General features: G+C 33.1%; 1 protein-coding gene across 1 annotated transcript in view; it reads right to left on the reverse strand.

Annotated features, from left to right (window-relative positions):
- Positions 1-10,609: 10,609 nt before the first annotated feature.
- The window catches only part of FGF18 (fibroblast growth factor 18), a 223,944-nt gene continuing 212,106 nt past the window's right edge, over positions 10,610-22,447 (reverse strand). Inside the window, exon 5 of the mRNA XM_053716165.1 lies at positions 10,610-11,864. Within this exon, the coding sequence (XP_053572140.1) occupies positions 11,598-11,864 (267 nt within the window). The 3' untranslated portion in view covers positions 10,610-11,597. The remainder of the gene's footprint in view (positions 11,865-22,447) is intronic.

A 22,447-nucleotide genomic window follows, 5' to 3' on the forward strand; every position in this document is an offset into this window, starting at 1 on the left:
GTGTAAAACACTTGGTAACATTGTCTCACCCACGCAGCTGAGAACAGCTGAACCTAAACAAAGCTCATGGCTTTCATGTCATGGTATATTTAGATGTGGTCACCGGAAATGTAGACTATGTTTATATGCACATATTACTGACTCTTTTACCTCTATGATGATAGGTGAGGTGTTCCACATTGATGGCTTTTTAAATTGCAGTTCTACCTATGTGATCTATTTGATTACTTGTGAGGTATGTCGGATGCAGTACGTAATTTTAACCACTAGGGACATACGCTCTAGAATTCAAGAACATTTTTCAAACATAAATGTGGACACCTCATCAACCCCTATTGTTCAACACTGTGTAAATATTCATCATAAAAACCTTGAGACTTTCAGATGGTGTGCTATAGAAAGAATAAGTCTACCTAAGGGGGCAGAGATATTAAAACTTCTCAATAAAAGGGAAATGTTCTGGATCTTTAAATTAAATACACGCACACCACTGGGTCTCCACTCTGAATATGATCTCCTCAATTATTGGGAATGATCTACTATCTTGTTCATATGTATAATACATCCATAGGTCGGTTATATAGTCCACTACATACATATAGGTTTAAACAAATAAATAATTGATTAATTTATATTTTGGTCACTAAATTGGACATTTTCTATATTTGCTTCTGTGTGTCTTTTCCAATATAAGATATAAGGATATAATTTTTAATACTGTTGATACTATCTTGAGTTACAATCTGTGATAATTTGTATATATTTTAAGCACTGACAGCACTTTTGAAGCAGGGAGGAGTGTTTTGTGTATTAGCCAATCAAGTGTATCTTAACATTTTAAATACTCACATCTAATTGCTAACCAATAGGCTATGACTACGGCCTCTGTGGCCGAAACACATAAGCCAGTTGCTTACACTCTTCGTAACTGTGTTTGTTCCCTTATACACTCATTTTACTTTTAAGGAATAAAAGCTAAGTTTTATCTCAGAGCCAATCTCTTTTGTTTGTAGAGACTGAAGTAGGACAGAAGACAGAGCCAAGAGAGAGAAGGGAAAGTTGGGAGAAAGAAGAAAAAGAAAGAAAGGGGAAGTGGAAAGAGATCGAAAAATAAGAGAGAGAGTGAGAGAGAAACCAAATAGAAAGAGAGAAAAGAAGGAGAGGGCTACGGAGCGGAGAGGGATAAAGAGCGCGTGGATAAAAAGTGAAGAGAGAGTGGAGAGAAAGAGAAAAGGAGCGGTGAGAAAGAAGGAAGAGAGAGAAAGAATAGAGAAGAGAGTTAATAAAAAGAAATAAGAGAAAGGACAGTAGAAAAAATGTGGAGAGAGAGATTAGAAGGAAAAGGGAAAATCGAAAAGAGGGAAGGTGAGAGTGGAGAAAAAGAGAATTGCGAAAGAGATGACCTAAGGGAAAAAGAGAAAATGGGGAGTGTATAGAGAAGAGAGAGCAAAATAATAGAAAGATGATGACGAGTGGAAATAGAAAGAATAGAGTGAAGAAAGATGAAAGAAAGGATAGAGAGCATTAAAAGAGATATAAACTGGGTAGAAAGAAAAAAGAAATGGAGGTATCCTTTTCAACAAAGTAAACTAAAAGAACAAAACAAATTAGCTAATAGAAGTAAATTATAAATGCTCTATTGGAATCATGAAAGAAAAAAAAATGGGTGTAAGCTTCCTTTAAAGACAGCAAAAATTAAGAATACTGTTGAAACTTGTACTGCTGTAATACGTTTACATTTAAAATTCTAGATCAAATTAAATTGGTTTCTGAAGACTGAATAGTAACAAAAAGCAGATGATTTCTAAATGTAGAGGACATTAGTGCAAAATGTTTAATTGTGTTATATTCAACTTTAAATGTATATGCATAGTGTATTTATAGAGGGATGGAAATGCAATTAAATACAAAAATAAGATACATCACGAACATTCTCTAGATTTGTTTTCAGAATTATTTATTTCACACGATGGACATATCTAAAAGAAACGTGAAGTCCATCAAATTGGACATTGTTTCATTGGTCCTTAAGTCTAGACTAACTAAACTAAACAGGACAGTGCCGAACAGCCATCAGCCAAGGAAACTGCTCTTATTAAACTTAAACATTTCTTTCAGTCATAATTACTATATTACTATGTATAAGAAAATTATTGTTCCACAGGTAAACATTCCTGACGTCTTTAACAGACCTATATACAAATATATCAGCTATGAACATTTTTTTGTCTGATCCCTTTTTGAGAGTTACAGTATATTACATAAACCTCAACAAACAACCATTTATATATAAACTATTAAGTTAAAGCCAAACGGACATAACAAATATATTTTTGGTCATGAACAAGGCCTACGATCATCATTCAAATAACTGTTGATGTCTTATTTTTTTTTTAAAAGAGCATGTACAATCGCAAAATATGTCCAGAAAATAAATTGTGTTTCCCTTTATCTGGTACATGTTTATAATAATATACAGTAAGCTGCATACTTGAAAGAAGTTTCTGATAAAAAAAAGAGGTAAACCCAAAATTAGCTAGCACCTTCTGTATAATCCAAGATTTTTTTCCTTCCTTAGAAATGTAAATAACAGAGATTCAAAATAGCAGAATTCTTTACATTTTTTACAAGATACCACAAAAAGGTATGCACAATAATTATAATTGAAACACTCAGGGCCAAAGGCTGTCTAAAATGGATTACAATGTACATACCCCTATACATGATTAAAAGGAGAGGTGAATTCAGCCTATTAAGAGGTAGGTGATAGAATGCCTTAAAAAATAACAGCAGTTGTAGTACCTTGTTTCAGAAAGAAGGTGAAGATATGAAATATTGAGTTCCATGTATCAGTACATTTTTTGCTGCATTCTTAGATGTTTTTATTAATGCAGAATAAAAACAAAGTTCCATGTATTTTTAATTAATTGGCCTACATTTTTCTGAAGCTTAAAATAAAATTGTAACACCATATTCTTTGGTTTCTCTTGTGAAAACAGAAATTGTAATAGTGTTATGTTTATCGTTATGGTTAAAATTGAATAAATAAAAAATTGGAACAACAATTGCAAAATGAATGCAAATATTTTTTACATAAAAGACGTTAAAACTATTGTGCATAAAAAGTGCATTTGTATTAAATTTTTGTTAGTGTAAATCAGAGCACATACAACACACAAACACATATTTAAAAAAACATTTCCCCATTCATAAAACACATTTTTATTATATCAAAAATATTTTTGTGAAAGCATTCTTTGAAGAAAAAAAAAATTGGAAAAGCATTGTTTTTGCTTACATTATTACCCTAAATTTAATTGTGTAAACACCATATCCATTTTATGATGCAACATTTTCATCAGCAAAATATAATACTAACCATCACAACTCCCATGGGAACATTTGGAAGTGCATTGGATTTTTTTTCCAAAGGGTTTTAAAATTTTCAGCCATTCTACCTTAAAGGGATAGTAAAGACCAAATTAAACTTTCATGATTCAGACAGGGCATACAATTTTAAACAACTTTCTAATTTACTTTTATCATCAAATTTGCTTTGTTCTCTTGTTATTCTTAGTTAAAGATTAATACTAGGTAAGCTCATATGCTAATTTCTAAGCCCTTGAAGGCCACCTCTAATTTTAATGCATTTGACATTTTTTCACAGCTAGAGGGCGTTAGTGCATGTATTTCATATAGATAACATTGTGCACATGCACGTGAAGTTATTTAAGAGTCAGCACTAATTGCCTGAAATGCAAGTCTGTCAAAAGATCTGAGATAAGGAGGCAGTCAGCAGAAGCTTAGATACAAGGTAATTACAGAGGTAAAAAGTATATTTCTATAACAGTGTTGGTTATGAAAAAACTGGGGGATAGTAAATAAAGGGATTATCTATCTTTTTAAACAATACCTTTAAAGGGATACTGAACCCCAATTTTTTTATTTCATGATTCAGATAGAGCATGCAATTTTAAGCAACTTTCTAATTTACTCCTATTATCAATTCTTCCTTGTTCTCTTGGTATCTTTATTTGAAAAGCAGGAATGTAAAGCTTAGGAGCCATCCCATTTTTGGTTCAGCACATTTAGCCACCAATCAGCAAGCACTACCCAGCATATGGTAGCATATGGTAAAATCTTTATTTATTTTTAATAAAGTAACTGCACAAAGCAGTTATAAAGATCTAAGGTTCATGGGTGCGGGCTGTTAGAAAAAAAACAGCAATGTAAATATATATGTATATGCATATATATTTATGTGTTAATTTATATATTTTTATATGTATATATATATATATATATGCACACACACATATTAACACATAAATACATATGTATATGTTCATATATATTTATATTTGCTGCCCATAGATGCACAAGGTCTGGTTCGCATTGCACCTAACTCGTAAAACCAGCACACATTTGCGTCCACTGGTATTAAAAAGTGGAGGGCAAATATTGCTTTAGCGAAAGTGATATTTTGCGATCCACTTGTAATCTGGCTCTTAATGTTTGTATTTTGGCATTCTGAATTCACATTATTATGGATGATTTTATTTTTAGAACTTGTACTGAAATTAAATATGGTCATCAGAATGTACATTTATAATTTAAATTACAATTTTTTTTTCTTAAAAAATGTTAATTATTAGAATTAATATGAATTTGTTGCTTGCCCACGTCACAAATTTAAATTGAAAAAATCTGCATGCAAACAAGTTAGACTGTCACCAATGATAATGAACTTGCTTTGGCAATGTATGTTTTGCTTCTGTGAAGGCCTGTGAGCATTCCAGCAAAACCATTGGAAGGTCAGTGATTTCACCTGTTTGTAAAATTGATTTCCTCTTAACATGATTCCAATGACTTGTCATACCAGCTGCAGACTATTAAATGTATGGGAATTTCTTTTTTTGCATGCATTTCTGTATTATAAAGCTGGTCTTATTCTCTGCAACCACCACCCATTGTCATCTTATCCGTCTCTTTCTATACATAAACGTCAATACTTAGAAACTAAAATTGCCATTATGAGTCATGGTTTCAATTGGCAAAACCAGTTTTTATAATTTCAAAAATTAACCTAAAAGGAAATCTAATATGTTTCATAATATGAAGCTGGTTTAAAAAAAAAAACTATAGTACATTGTTCCTTTAACAGGACAGTAAACACAGTGAGATTTTAATATAAAATATTTAGTTAAGCATGATAAAAAAACTTTGCAACATACTTTCATTATTTATTTTGCCCCTATTTAATGTAACGTATCTCTGTAAATTGTGGCTTCTCTAATTATCAAAAACCAAAAAGCACACTGTAGACTGATTAAGGCTAACAATGCTACATATATTTCTCTAACTGGTTTTAACAAATAACAAACATTGCACTTAATACTAACATCATGACCCTGGCAAGACTTATTGTCTTTAGACTAAAGCCCGGAAAGGCTCCTCCAAATGTATAAAATGGTGGGTGGTGTTTGGCTGTTAAAAAAACAATTGCAGAAAACAAAATGTTAATTTGTTTTAAAAATGTTTAGACTTGGCTGGCATATAATTTTAGAGCAAGACAACAGAAATGTCTTGTATTTACAAGGTGCTTACTGTCCCTTCAGATTATCCTGTTGTATAATTCACTAATTTGTGGTATTACTTATGCTAATTCTAATGTGGTTTATAAGGTGAATCAAAGAGTCCCTGCAACCTTAACACTTTGTTGTACAGGAATTCTGACCAGTTGGGATGGAGATATTAATCCCCTAACATCCTATAACTTGTACACAAAATGCACTCACATGCTCATCAGATTTATGCATGTGTTTATCTCATAATCTAAACAAATCTAAAATATATTCTTGATGAGCAAATTGCTCCAGCACACGTTTTCAGTATTTCACCACTAAAACAAATTATATTATTTTGCTATTTAAGCCAATCTTCCAGGACTAACTTCCTAAATGCAATGGGAAATCCTTACATATCATACATTCTTAATTATAAATAATCTATATACAAATGGGTAAAGCTTTATGTACAATTTATGCAAGAGGCAAACATATACAACCTATACATCATTTGTATACCACATAGTTAAACAGTTGTAGGCATACAATGGTATATACACATGCCCTCACTGTTAGTAATATATATTACATAATTTTGTACTGATAATTTGGAATTAGTTGTGTCACTCTATTAGTTGATGGGATTAATATACACTCCTTACCAAGCATACTAATGCTATATGTCTCCAGTCTACCCCATGCATACACAGAAATTATATTATACACCAGAGCAGGGGTGGCAAACATATTTAAATTTTTCTGGCAATCTGAAAAATGTCACAAGCAGTATGGTCTGCTATCTTGTTCAAGCATGCCAACCTCTGCATTAGGGTGTCATATAGTAAACAGGCATAATTTATACTTAAATACCATACTGGTAGATATCCAATATGTATATTTCTGTCTATACTTTAAAAGGACAGTACTTTTATCTCCTTTAATGTGTTCCCAAAGATCCATTTTACATTTTCAAGAGTATTAAATTGATTACAAATAGCTCTTTTACCTTTATTTTGCAATTTGAAATAGTTAATGTTAGTAGTTGTATCCCCACCTATACTGAAAATGTCAGTACTTAAGTATTTACTATATTAAAGCTATGTAAATATAAAGCTGCAAAATAATCTACACTCCCAGTGTGTGTGTGTATGTGGGGGGGAGGGGGGATATTTGTGCTAAAATGCTCATGTTCAATTCCTTTTGGGTAATCAGACAGAGATTAGATAAGGAGGCCATTGTGAATAACAGCTACTCTCCCTGTAAGCTCAGCCTGTTTAATGGATTGTGGTTTCAATTAGCAAAAACAGCTATTTTATATACAAAAATAAACCTTAAGGATCATTTTCCCATACATCTTATACAGCTACTATAACAAGTCACTGGAATTAAGTGATCAGATTCTCCTAAGATAAAATAAAAAAAATTGCTAAGTTATCTTATTATTCCTTATTAAAAGAAAGCACCTAACTCAACAAAGGTTTTAAACATATATACCTTAAACAGACATGCAAATAAAAATTAAACTTTTATAGTTTAGGTAGTGCATGTCATTTTAAGACACTTTTTCTATTAGCAAAATTACTAAATTCCTTTGGTATCCTTTATTGAAAAAGCATATGTACATATGCTAAGCAGCAGCAATGCATTACAGGGAGCAGGTTGGTGATTGGTGGCTACATACATTTATCTCTTTTCATTAGCTCACCAGCTGTGTTCAGCTTGCTCCTAGTAGTGCATTGCTGCTATGGAGCTAAATTTAACTATGTGTTTAATCCCATTACAGGACTTAACCACATAGCTATATGCAAGCTATAGTGCAATAATACAATTATCTAATATATTTGAGCATTTCCTTTTTGCACTTTCATGTCCCTTTAAGTGTATGCTTAGTGCTCTTTATATGCAATAGCCATATTATAATATGGTTTTTAGATACTAAATGGACAAGGTTATTTGTTTTAGATGGCTAAATGATATATATTATAGAAGATTGAATATGCAACATAGATACTAGAGATACACCCATAAAGATATATATTAAAGGTATATTAAACTATGTTTTATATATGTATAATATTATGTAAGCACTAAAAAGATTTGCAAACAAAATAAAAGTTTCAAAAACATTTAATTTTGTTAAAAATGTGTCCCTAGCTGGCTAAAGCCAAGGACAAAAGATACACATGCTCAATAGATTCTTGAAGTGGTATGTCCCTGAACTGAAAAACAAAGTAGATATTTAGTTCCTGCATTTATTAAGTAATCATGTTGTAGTATGTCACTGGGTAATGGTTCTTACATTTGTAGTGTGCACTCAAACTTCTCTGGGAGCAGTGAAAAAAAAATCACAACATTAAGAGTTAGATGACAGGAAAATTAGGGGAAATAAATGATAAAAGTTCATTGCACAGTTTGTTTTTGGTTTTTTACATGTAACAACATGTTATCGAGCCTGTCCTTTCTTAAAGACCACAGAGAAGAACTCAGAGATGTTTTAAAAGCTACAACCAATGGTCTGTAGCTCCATCTGGTGGCAGGAATCTGAAATGAGGATCAATTTGTCAACACTTTTTATTTCTGTTGTCATGAATCCACTAATTCTATGCAACATAAGGAGAACATTTTCAACCAGAATAGCAGATCCCTGGAAAAATATTTAGAAAGGAATTTCCTGCTACACATAATGTATTAGCATAATAAATTAATCTAGTTGGGCGGTATATTTTTATTTTTTTTGTAAATTTTCATATACGCTTAAAAACGTTATTCAGTTGCGTAAAATGATCTTTAAAACTTTAAAGAGACCCAAATTTTTCTTTCATGATTCAGATAGACAAAACAATGTTTAAAAAGTCTTCAATTTACTCCTATTATCAAATTTGCTTTGTTCTCAACTTATTTTTTGTCAAAGAGATATCTAGATAGGCAGCGTTCACGTCTGGAGCACTACATGACAGGAAATAGTGCTGCCGTCTAGTGTTCTTATTAAAGTATAACATTTTTGCAAAATTTCTGCCATATAGTGCTGCAGGCATGTGCACGCTCCTGCTTTTTAACAAGGATAACAAGGAAATTTAACAATAGAAATAAATTGGAAAGTTGTGTTTTATGTCCATTTAAACAATTTATAAAGACCCATAGACTCATGAACCTCTTTCAGCTCTCCTCAGTTTCACAGAAATTAACGTATACCTTGACAAGTTTCACAATTTAAAGGGACATTAAACTCCTGGTTACAACTTCAGTAACATGGTTACTACTCACCATGTTTGCGATTTTTTCTTTAGTACATGCAGCCATCTTTAAAGCCGTTCTTTTGTTTAAACCCATTATTACAGAAGACTGTTAGTAAAGCTCTGCATGTTTAGACTGGGCGCCGCCATCTTGCAGCCTGATTATTGTTGTATCTTGTGATAGAAGCAGTGTGCTTTCATAGATTAGTGATGCTACTGCCTTTTGACAGCTATAACTCGTACTTTGGGTTACTTTACTCAACAGAAAACAGAATCTTTAAATATTTGAAGTTTTTAAACAGTTTAAAAATTACATAACAAATATAAAAAGGCCTCATGAATAATAAAAAGCAATGAACCCACTGCAAAAATGTACCCTAAACTGAAGAGAATAATAAGACTTGTCAAGAAGACACCACTTCTGTCACAGTGTGTGAGTATACTTAAATTCCAAGATGGCTGCACCCAGTGTAAAGATGCAGAGCTTCACTAACCAGCACTTGTAAAGGGTTAAAATAAGAGAATTACTTTAAAGACAGCTGCAGACACAAGATGAAAAACAATAGCATAGTGAATAGTAACTGTGCTACTGTAGATATACCTAGCAGTTTAATGTCCCTTTAAGAGAATTCTTGTTAAACGAAACAATATTCTGTTCCATTTTTCTTCTACTAATTGGTTGTAAACTATACTGGAATCAATTACAAGATTATTCATTGAAATAAAACACCTGTTTTGTACTGATACATGAAACTCAATGGGGTTTTTTTTTCTTAATTTTACAATGTCTTGTCTAATTGTTTTTTAAAAAAGGTCAAGCACAAATATATTTCCTATAGTGTAATATGTTAATGGTTTAACTACTTATAATTGGTTCATTCAATATCAAACACTTTCACTTAAATAAATGAAAGCCGGTCACCATTTAAACAATGCAAAAAAGTCCAAGAAAAGCACATTAGTCAGCATTCATGGATTGTTTTTTTTGTTTTTAATCTCTTATTTTCATTAGGGAAAATATATATCTCTGCATAATTATATGTAACAATGCCTGTTGGCTTGAGTGCTTTCTTTCCAGTTAGCTTATTGATTGGTATGAAAAGCGCTTATGAGGGAGCCAATGCATTACTAGACATATTTAAAATTAAAATTAACTTGTGCAGCATAAACTAAATAAGAAATAAGCAAATATTCCAAAATATTTTCATGACATTGTAGTTTCTGAGAAATATTTTGAAAAACTAAATTATATTAAAGGAATAGTTTAGTCAAAATTAAACTTTAATGATTCAGATAGAGGATGCCATTTTAAGCAACTTTCTAAATTACTCCTATTAACAATTTTTCTTTGTTCTCTTGCTATTGTTCTCCTATGCTTACATTCTTGCTTTTACAAATAAAGATAGCAAGAGAACGGCGAAAATTTGATAATAGGGGGCCCATTTATCAAGCTCCGTATGGAGTTTGAGGGCCCGTGTTTCTGGCGAGCCTTCAGGCTCGTCAGAAACACCAGTTATGAAGCAGCGTTCTAAAGACCGCTGCTCCATAACCTGTCCGCCTGCTCTGAGGAGGCGGACAGACATAGCCGCAATTCAACCCGATCGAATACAATCAGGTTGATTAACACCCCCCTGCTTGAGGCCGATTGGCCGCGAATCTGCAGGGGGCGGCGTTGCACCAGCATTTCACAAGAGCTGCTGGTGCAATGTTGAATGCGGAGAGCGTATTGCTCTCTGCATTCAGCGATGTCTGTCGGACATGATCCGCTGATCAGATCATGTCGGACAGACACATAATAAATAGGCCGTTAGGAGTAAATTAGAAAGTTGCTTAAAATTGCATGCTCTATCTGAATCATGCAAGTTTAATTTTGACTAGACTATTCCTTTAAAATGTCCATCTTTTGATAATTTGATGTTAAAATGTTCATATAGCAAAAAAAGCAGAATAAAACTCTTTTGCTATAGTCACAAACTTTTGCAACTCACATATAGGCTGCATGATTTTAGTTTGTCCGTCATAAATTCTGACTTGATGTTGTGAAATGTTAAGTTTGCTTATTCTTCACTCATTTCTTCTTAAAATTACTGAAAACCACATTTAAAAAAAATGTTGTCTCATGAACATAAATGAAAAAAAAAAAACTTGATAGTTTTGCTTTTGTTTCTGTTTTAAATAATATGTTTTTTTTGTTGAGGCAGTAATACTTGATTCATTGAACTGCAATATACAAAGAAGTGAAATAAATAGCTTTACATATATATTTATATATAATATATAATATAGCTGGTTTTAAGATATTCCCTTATCATTGGTGTACAGGATGATGAAATCATTTGCATTCATTAGCAGCATTCTCCACAACTGAGCACAATGCAGGACCACGGAACAGTGATTCCCTATGTCAAAACCTTAAAAGATCGATGTATTGAGAATTCCACAGAAACTCAATGACTTGTTTTGCACACCAAGTTATTTTGCTACTGATTGCAGCAAATAATAAATAGATTACTGCAAACATTCTTAGCTCATTCCTTCTTAGGAAAGAACTTTGGTTTTCTTTGGTTTTTCTCTGGGGATCTGCTCAGAAGCTATCGTTTCCAAATGATGAAAGCACCTACGTCAACAGTCAATTTAAATAGAACATATTCTTTTTTTTTCAAGTCACAATAAAGTCTTATCCCCAGCAGTCCTGGTTACGTTTTAAACACAAAGTACAAAAATAAAGCTTTTCCTTATTTTTAATGTAAAAATAATCCTCTGGTGCAGTTTGGTGAATTGAAATTCAATTTCCTCCTTAACTCGGTTTCGTAGGTCGTATTCGTTTAGTTCTTTTTGTTACTGTGGTGTATTTAAAGGGTTTCTGTAACTCTACCACGCCTTTTGGGTATCTCTTCATAAAATGCACATCTTGCTGGTTTTCTCTCGTTTTCGGGCCCTTACGAGGCCGTCCTTTTTTAGTAAAGCCAACATACCAGCCTGAATATTTTGCTGACATTAATGCTGTGTAGTTGTTTTCTAGAACTTTTTCAATAAAAACACATTCCTTGCTGGTACCATCGGGCTGTAAAATAAAAGAAAAAAATAATATTCAGATGTTTAACGTAAATATTCCATGGCAATATTTTAATGTATTTAAAAAAAAAAATTCTGCTTGATAACCCAGACGGACATAATCTTAAAGTGCAAATGCAAAATGTCCTTTTTTATTGTTACAATTTTATGTTCCTTTAATATAATATTTAGTGGTTAGGGATGGGAAGATTTCTGTATAAATAATTATGTAGAACAAATACTACCATTTGAATATTTCACAAAACGTTTGGATATTCAATTGTGAGATTTTTTATTCTATAATCCAATTTTACATTTGATAATTGAAAGTTATGATCAACAAAGAGATATACAGACTTTAAAGGTGTTCAGCAAATATTTGACATTCATTTACAACAAACAAATGCAACCAACATTTATTTTATTTTTTATAAATGTTCCTGCATATTCACCCATTTCTAAAAGATAAATGTTCTCATGTAAAAAATAAAAAATAAAATTAATTTAAAAAAAAAAAAATGTAATTAAAAAATGAATGGCTAAATTTTTAAATTCCATTCATTGAAACAGGTTAGGATTAAGTTTAGGTTTAGATAATCTGCCAGTTTGATTGACTCCCAGTACTCAGATCTTTACATTTCAGTGTATGGCAGTGTTCTAAGGGCTGGAGGCGTGAAACTCTGGTTTAGGTTATCACAAGATATTGGAACAAATAGTACACACATTTTTCCCCCCAGATCATAAAGTTTATGGATGTTTAAGAAATGTCACTGAAAAAAATACAAACTTTATAGACTACATCTATCTGTTCATACAAGTGTTTAAAATGAGTCTAACATGAATTATGTTTTTAATGTATTAACGCAATTGGAAACAGACATTTACGTGTATGTATTATATTTACATTTTGTTTTCTTAATGTATAATATCATTTTGAACACATTATAAACCTTTTTGACACATTAGAGACATACCCCACATTATAACATATTTTTTCTGTATAAATTATAAATAATAATATTTCACACACTAAACTAGTGTTTTAATGCAAACAGTATTACTATTTTTTTTTTAATTTGTACTGACTGGGAATATGATGTGGGTTATACCAGGGCTCGACAAATTTGTTTAAAATTTGTATATTGTGTGTGTGAGAGAGTGTATGTGTTGTTTGCGGGGAGACCTGCTGCATTGCACCACCACGTGGCCCACAGTTTGTCCGCCATGTTACTGACAGCTTCTGCAAGCATTGTCTGAGAAATCAAGTGACATTAAAGAGACAGTCTACTTGAAAATGTTTATTGTTTAAAAAGATAGATAACCCATTCCCCAATTTTGCATAACCAACACTGTTATATTAATAAATTTTTTACCCCTGTGACTACCTTATATCTAAGCCTCTGCAGACTGCCCCCTTATCTCAGTTTGTTTGATAGACTTGCATTTTAGCTTGTCAGCCCCAACTCATAAATAACTCCACGGGAGTGAGCACAATGTTAACTATATGATCCACATGAACTAGCACTGTCTAGCTGTGAACCACTGTCAAAATTTACTGAGATAAGAGGCGGCCTTCAAGGGCTTAGAGATTAGCATATGACCCTAACTAGGTTTAGCTTTTAACAAATAATACCAAGAGAACAAAACAAATTGGATGATAAATGTACAATGGAAATTTCTTTAAAATTGTATAACCTTTCTAAATCATGAAAGTTTAATTTTGAATAGACTGTCTCTTTAACTCTCTCTCCCCCGTGACAAGTGTCATAATTTGCAAAAGGCCTTGCAGCACTATATGGGTGCATCTATCAGGGGTGCAAGTGTCATAATGTGCAGTAGGCCTTGCAATATTTTATAAGTGCAACTATCAGGGATGCCAGTGTTTTAATGTGCAGTAGGCCTTGCAATGTTTCATAAGTACAAATTTCTGGGGCACTAGCGATGTAATGTGTAGTAGGCCTTGTACTGTTTTATTAGTGCTACTATCAGGGATGTTAGTGATGTAATGTGTAGTAAGCCTTGTACTGTTTCATGAGTGCTACTATCAGGGGTGTTAGTGATGTAATGTGTAGTAAGCCTTGTACTGTTTCATGAGTGCTACTATCAGGGGTGTTAGTGATGTAATGTGTAGTAGGCCTTGTACTATTTCATTAGTACAACTATCAGTGGTGCTAGTGATGTAATGTGCAGTAGGCCTTGTAATGTTTCATTAGTACAACTATCAGTGGTCTTAGTGATGTAATGTGTAGTAGGCATTGTACTGTTTCATTAGTACAACTATCAGTGGTGCTAGTGATGTAATGTGCAGTAGCCCTTGTACTATTTCATTAGTGCAACTATCAGTGGTGTCAGTGATGTAATGTGTAGTAGGCCTTATACTGTTTTATTAGTGCAACTATCAGTGGTGCTAGTGATATAATGTGTAGTAGGCCTTGTACTATTTCATTAGTGCAACTATCAGTGGTGCTTGTGATGTAATGTGTAGTAAGCCTTGTACTGTTTCATTAGTACAACTATCAGTGGTGCTAGTGATGTAATGTGTAGTAGGCCTTGTACTGTTTCATTAGTGCTACTATCAGTGGTGCTAGTGATATAATGTGTAGTAAGCCTTGTACTGTTTCATTAGTAAAACTATCAGAGGTGCTAGTGATGTAATGTGCAGTAAGCCTTGTACTGTTTCATTAGTGCAACTATCAGTGGTGCTAGTGATGTAATATGTAGTAAGCCTTGTACTGTTTCCTTAGTGCTACTATCAGGGGTGCTTGTGATGTAATGTGTAGTAGGCCTTGTAATGTTTCATTAGTACAACTATCAGTGGTGCTTGTGATGTAATGTGTAGTAAGCCTTGTACTGTTTCATTAGTGCTACTATCAGGGGTGCTAGTGATATAATGTGTAGTAAGCCTTGTACTGTTTTATTAGTGCTTTTATTAGGGGTGTTATGGATATAATGTGTAGTAGGCCTTGTACTGTTTCATTAGTACAACTATCAGTGGTGCTAGTGATGTAATGTGTAGTAAGCCTTGTACTGTTTCATTAGTGCAACTATCAGGGGTCTTAGTGATATAATGTGCAGTAGGCCTTGTACTGTTTCATTAGTACAACTATCAGTGGTGCTAGTGATGTAATGTGTAGTAAGCCTTGTACTGTTTCATTAGTGCAACTATCAGGGGTCTTAGTGATATAATGTGCAGTAGGCCTTGTACTGTTTCATTAGTACAACTATCAGGGGTGTTAGTGATGTAATGTGTAGTAGGCCTTGTACTATTTCATTAGTGCAACTATCAGGGGTGCTAGTGATGTAATGTGCAGTAGGCCTTGTACTATTTCATTAGTGCAACTATCAGTGGTGCTAGTGATATAATGTGTAGTAGGCCTTGTACTGTTTCATTAGTGCAACTATCAGGGGTGTTAGTGATATAATGTGCAGTAGGCCTTGTACTGTTTCATTAGTGCAACTATCAAGGGTGCTTGTGATATAATGTGTAGTAGGCCTTGTACTATTTCATTAGTGCAACTATCAGGGGTGTTAGCGATGTAATGTGTAGTAAGCCTTGTACTGTTTTATTAGTGCTTTATTCAGGGGTGTTATTGATGTAATGTGTAGTAAGCCTTGTACTGTTTCATTAGTGCTACTATCAGGGGTGTTAGTGATGTAATGTGTAGTAGGTCTTGTACTGTTTAATTAGTACAACTATCAGTGGTGCTAGTGATGTAATGTGTAGTAGGCCTTCTACTGTTTCATTAGTACAACTATCAGGAATGTTAGTGATGTAATGTGCAGTAGGCCTTGTAATGTTTCATTAGTGCATTTATCAGGAGTGCTAGTGATATAATGTGTAGTAGGCCTTTTACTGTTTCTTTAGTGCATTTATCAGGGGTGTTAGTAATGTAATGTGTAGTAGGTCTAGTACTGTTTAATTAGTACAACTATCAGTGGTGCTAGTGATGTAATGTGTAGTAGGCCTTCTACTGTTTCATTAGTACAACTATCAGGGGTGCTAGTGATGTAATGTGCAGTAGGCCTTGTAATGTTTCATTAGTGCATTTATCAGGGGTGTTAGCGATATAATGTGTAGTAGGCCTTTTACTGTTTCATTAGTGCATTTATCACGGGTGTTAGGGATGTAATGTGCAGTAGGCCTTGTACTGTTTCATTAGTGCAACTATCAGGGGTGCTAGTGATGTAATGTGTAGTAGGCCTTGTAATGTTTCATTAGTGCTTTTATCAGGGGTGTTATTGATGTAATGTGTAGTAAGCCTTGTACTGTTTCATTAGTGCTACTATCAGGGGTGTTATTGATGTAATGTACAGTAGGCCTTGTAATGTCTCATAAGTGCTACTATCATGGGGGTTTGTGATGTAATGTGCAGTAGGCCTTGCAGTGTTTCATAAGTACAACTTTCAGGGGCACTAGCGATATAATGTGCAGTAGGCCTTGTAATGTTTAATTAATGCATTTATCTGGGGTGCTAGTGATATAATGTGTAGCAGGCCTTTTACTGTTTCATTGGTGCAACTATCAGGGGTGCTTGTGATGTAATGTGCAGTAGGCCTTGTAATGTTTCATTAGTACAACTATCAGGAGTTTTAGTGATGTAATGTGTAGTAGGCCTTGTAATGTTTCATTAGTACAACTATCAGAGGTGTTAGTGATGTAATGTGCAGTAGGCCTTGTAATGTTTCATTAGTACAACTATCAGGAGTGTTAGTGATGTAATGTGTAGTAGGCCTTGTAATGTTTCATTAGTACAACTATCAGGAGTGTTAGTGATATAATGTGTAGTAGGCCTTAATGTTTCATTAGTGCAACTATCAGAGGTGTTAGTGATGTAATGTGCAGTAGGCCTTGTAATGTTTCATTAGTACAACTATCAGGGGTACTTGTGATGTAATGTGCAGTAGGCCTTGTACTGTTTCATTAGTGCAACTATCAGGAGTGTTAGTGATGTAATGTGTAGTAGGCCTTGTACTGTTTCATTATCACAACTATCAGGGGTACTTGTGATGTAATGTGCAGTAGGCCTTTTAATGTTTCATTAATACAACTATCAGGGGTGCTAGTGATATAATGTGTAGTAGGCCTTGTACTGTTTCATTAGTGCTTTTATCAGGGGTGTTATTGATGTAATGTGCAGTAGGCCTTGTACTATTTTATTAGTGCAACTATCAGGGGTGCTAGTGATATAATGTGCAGTAGGCCTTTTAATGTTTCATTAATACAACTATCAGGGGTGCTAGTGATATAATGTGTAGTAGGCCTTGTACTGTTTCATTAGTGCTTTTATCAGGGGTGTTATTGATGTAATGTGCAGTAGGCCTTGTACTGTTTCATTAGTGCAACTACCAGGAAACTTAGTGTTGTAATGTGTAACAGGCCTTGCAACTTTTATTGGGTGCAACTGTCAAGGGTGCTACTTGTTTCCCAGCAGCAGGGGACCTTTATATATATCTATATAGGGTACAAAAGTATGGAAGGTTGTAGAAATTTAGAAGGATTCCATGAGACTTAGTGGAATCTTGTTACATCCCTGCAATATTTAATTAGTTCTTATTTTAACCAAGGCATAATTACTCATGCATTCTAGAGTAGTTTATACAACAGAAATGATTAAACAAAAATATCACTATTAATTATTCAAGTATTTTACAAAGACATAATATACATTTTAAATGTATTATTAAAAAAAAAAAAGATCCAAAAAGTATTTTATTCTTCTCACAAATTACACAGCTGGAAAAATGTAACACCTATTAAAGGTAATTATACTTCATCATTCTTTCCTCTGCTATGTTCTGAGTTTTATATGTCATTATACTATGTCTCTGTATTACATTCCAGATGAAGGGTTTCTGGGATTATTGGTTATTGCGTAGACATATACACAAAAACATGAGATTTAGTGCAATACTTTCTGAAGACATTTGGTTTAACTTTTGAAATTAGTGCTAAATAACTACAGGTGCTAAAACATCTGTCATTTACAGTTACGTTCACAAGTCTTTCTGTTATTACAGCAGGGTAAAGTTTTTTTTTTATTGTATTTTGGTGTTGTACGTCAAACTTCTAAGGTGATAGAAGATCAGAGTATTCTTTTACATATGTAGTGAGAAAAGAAATATTCCTTCCACTGATGTAACAGCCCTGCTTTCAGAAATAATCATGTGTTTCAACAGTCATAAAAAAAAAAAATGTCACGGACAAACAGTTAAATGAAAATTGGTTTACAACCATTGATATGTGTGATGATTTTTTTTTTTTTAGATTTTTTATATGTAATTAGCAGCTATATGATGTACATTAGTTTTATATATTATTACTTTTATTAGACACGCATATTTTCGCGTTTGATGTCTAACGAAGATTACAATATTTTGTTTTCATGTTTGAAATTCAATTGGCTGCTTTCCAATTGCACATTTGTGTTTGCGTGGACAACTTTTCTTTTTCCAATTGCTCAAGATTCAAGAATGTAACCATATGTACAAGTTTTTTTTTTTTGTAATTTGTTATAATTTCAATATCAAATATGCTTTGTTCCTAGAAAATCAACTGATATTTCTACGCGACACTCTAATCTGTGCCATATGAAAACTGTTATTTTAATATGCTACATGCTTATAATCTATTTTAGAATACAACACAGTCTAAAATTACAGAAGTAAAATTAGAAAGTGAAATGTTTTGCTTTATATTTTTACATTAACACTGCAAAGTAGGATAAAGCAAAACATGTGTTGTTGATCTGATTTCCCATAGCTATATATCAACTAGAACTTACATAAAATATTTATAGCAATACTAAGATTAATTGAAAGAAAGTATGTTTTTTTTTGGGGGGGGGGGGGTTAAACTGATGAAAAATAATATTTACATTTCCAATAACAAAATAGAACATGGGATAAGCTTATTAAAACAAAACAGGAGAGATATAAAGCACAAAGGTTTGTATAATACACCAATATACATATAATTGTATAAATGCATATTAACAATTAAAATATCAATATTGTCCCTAGAAAGAATGTTCATCTGGTCAAACTTAGACCCAGTGAGGAGTACAGTAGAAAAACCTTAAAAATAACAGTTAATGCACAACTTTGTGCTATTTATAGAGAAATGATGTGCCATACTTGATAGAAGGTAGAGCTGTCAATCAAGCTATATCTTGAATTTCAATTAATATGTCATTTTAATGACAAAAAAAGGGTATCAAGTGACTATTTTTACACTGGGTGATTTAACAGAATATTATTAACAATTAAATTGTGAAAGCGTACACACTCACAAATACACATATACACACACACAAATATATATACATATTTTATTCAAGTAATGTTTCAGGGAACAGACTCACCTTCCTGGTCTGAGGAAGGGGTGTCTATTCTTTGAATCAATATTATATTCAGTCCCAACACACTAATATAGTTTATGTTACTGGTGTGAGTGCGCACTCACATACAGATATACATAAATACATACATACATACATACATAATACACACACATAAAAACATATATATACACAAACACAAATTATTAATTAACAATATATATATATGTGAGCAAGCTATGTGAAATTTAATAGTGTGAATGTGATGAACACTCATATTTCTGCAAACCCAGAAAATATATTTTCTAACTTAACAGTTATATTAAGGAACATTATAAGTCATTGCATTTTATTTGTGGTAAAGTGATGGTAAATCCAAGCTTTTTAAAGACGTTAGGATTTACCAGCACTAAAATTAAACTGGAGCTTCATTGATCACTTATTAAAAAAAGGGTGCTAAACTCAACCTGTCTGTGCCGCGGCAGTTTGCTAAAGTCAAAGCCTCCGGGCGACAACAGCATAACGCTCTTTTCTCAATGAGGTGACATTTCCACCACTAAAATAATAGCCGTGCTTGTAATCTGACAATGTTCTGCATGCTAACATGGCTATTGGTTTAGAGGTGGAAACATCACCTCATTGGTAAAGAGTGGGTGACTTAAGCACCCTTTTTTAAGTAAGTGATGAATAAAACGCCAGTTTATTTTTAGTGATGGTAAATCCAAGCGTTTTTTAAATGCTTGGATTTATCATCACTTTAACTCACCACCACCTCTTTAACAAGCCTGAAAATATAAATGTTAAACAGTTAGTTTAACAGCATTGCTCTTAGCTGTTGATGCACTAAAAATAAATTGACAACCCATCAAAGTATTTACACCTCCCATTTGGATATGTCTCTTTCTAAAAGAAAATCTTTATTTCAACGTGCTCATTCTAGTCTGCTCTTGCTGTAGTTCTGTGTGAACTTTCTGTAGTAAAAATAAAACAGAATACAAACAATCCAAGATAAACCAGCCAATGAGAGTCTTCTAGTCCCCTGTAACCCTGATCTGCTGTTTTATAAACTGCTAATGCATCACTGAAGCTATATATATTAAAAAAAAAAAAACTTGTTAAAATACCTGAACTTTTTGTGCATATAACATAGTTTGAAATTCATTCCCCTTACCCACTGGTTATCTTAGACAGGGCAGAGTATTGTTTTAATAGTGACCAGCTATTGCATTCTAATTTACCAAATCAAATAAGTTTTTACTTGTTGGAATCTCTGCTGGCTGTCTGATTGGTGAAACTACTTGATGTAGGTTGGTCAGTAGAGCTCTGTAAAGATGACCACTAGCAAAAAACACAGACAGTTGTTAACACAATCAGCACTCAAGAAAATGCATCGCAGATTGACTGCCATTCAGACAATAAAAACAATGGGATTCAAATTACTCTGACCTATAAATCCATGCAGTATTACTGTAACATAGAGATGTAATTTTGATTTCATCAGAGTGCTGTTGTGTAACCTTCCACAGGCCTTTTTCAAATGAGACACAAATTATAAAGACACATCTGCATGAGTATATAAATATGTAGAGAAAGAATGATATCATAGTGTACAATTATTTTATTTAAGTGCAAGTAAGTATATATTATACACCATTTCCCAACAACTATAAATCTTCATCAGTGCGAAGAATAATAAAGTAATTACTTCCTTTAATTACATACTATGATGTGGACACTGCAATACATTAAAAAAATTGCACATCTTCCTCATTCATTTGCAAAACAATTGTAGTGTGTTTTGACAACATGATTTCACCCATACTGTTACAAACTATGCAGCATTAGTAACATAATAAATAGTTACATTGAATAATTAGTGTCATATTCATTGACAAAGTAAAGTTATAGTTTTGAGAAAACAATATATTCTCAGAAAGCAAGCTTTGGTAATGTAATAATTCAGCTTGGTTTTGTTTCCTCAAATTTCTGAAGTTTGTTTTACAGCAAATACTATTTACGCAAGTGAATAAGCTTCTCAACCTTGCGACATACGAGCAGCGTATTATGTTAGTTCGCTGCCCATATATATCATTACATGCTCAAGTGACCAATCGTGTGAAAGAAGGGTTTTTCAATCTCTCCGAATGAACAAGCTCTGGGTTATTTTTACTCCGCCACCTCAGAGGTGGCAATGAGTGTAAGAAACAGTGGTCCGATGACCACTGCATGTGTGAATCTGCCCCACAAGGGCTCCGGAGCCGCTTACACTGCTTTGTACAATGAGCCCTAAATGTATTTAATGGATATGAAAGTGACAATTAAATGTGCATGGTTTAGACAGAGCGTGCAATTTTAAAAGACTTTTCTATTAAATTCTATTATCAAATGTACTTTATAATTATTGAAAAGGATACTTAGGTAGAATAAGGAGAAGCAATGAACTACTCAGAGCTATTTGGTATTTGATGGTAAAATCAAGCCTCCTGTAATTGGCTCACCAGATGTGTTCAGCTAGGTCCAATCAGTGCATTGCTGGGGTTAAAGACATAGTTATGTGCCAGCAACATTGCAATAATGAAATGTTGTACCACATTGGAGAATTTTAAATCCCTGTAAAACTTAAAGGGATAGAAAGGTCAAATTTGAAATGTGCTCAGGTAGATTTCAATTTTAAATAGAATCATGTTTGCAATATACTTAAATTAACAGAAATACTTCTAGTAAAAGATTTTACTGTTTTTCAGAAGTATACGCACATATGCTGTGAGTGCCCAGTGCACCAGTACATTTTCAGGGTCAATAGTGATACATTGCATGTTCTAACAAATGAGACCATCATTTTTTTTACTATAATGGCCCTTTAAGAACCAAAGAAAGTGATCTAAAATAGGGTGAATAATATATTGAAAATGTTAAAATCCAGCACTTAAAATGTGTTAACTATTCTCCTGAATATGTCAAACCTCTGAAATTCAGGGAAAAATATTCACTTCTAAACCAATGTTATGTGAAGCTGAGCTCATAGGAAATAATGTGTAAATTTATGACCATAATGTTGATATTGGTGTTTAAACTGTCCTTTAAGAGTGTGAAGATACTGAATCATGCACATGACTATTTATGTCAATGGCCAAATTCCAGAAGAACACAGCAAGGAGCAAACATGGGCCAAAATATTTGGGAGTAAAAAGCAAGGTAGAAAATATGGAAAGTTTGCATTTGCTATGTCCATTAGGCAAATAATGATGACATTAAA

This window comes from Bombina bombina, chromosome 6 (genome assembly GCF_027579735.1).
Source record: "Bombina bombina isolate aBomBom1 chromosome 6, aBomBom1.pri, whole genome shotgun sequence".
NCBI lineage: Eukaryota > Metazoa > Chordata > Amphibia > Anura > Bombinatoridae > Bombina > Bombina bombina.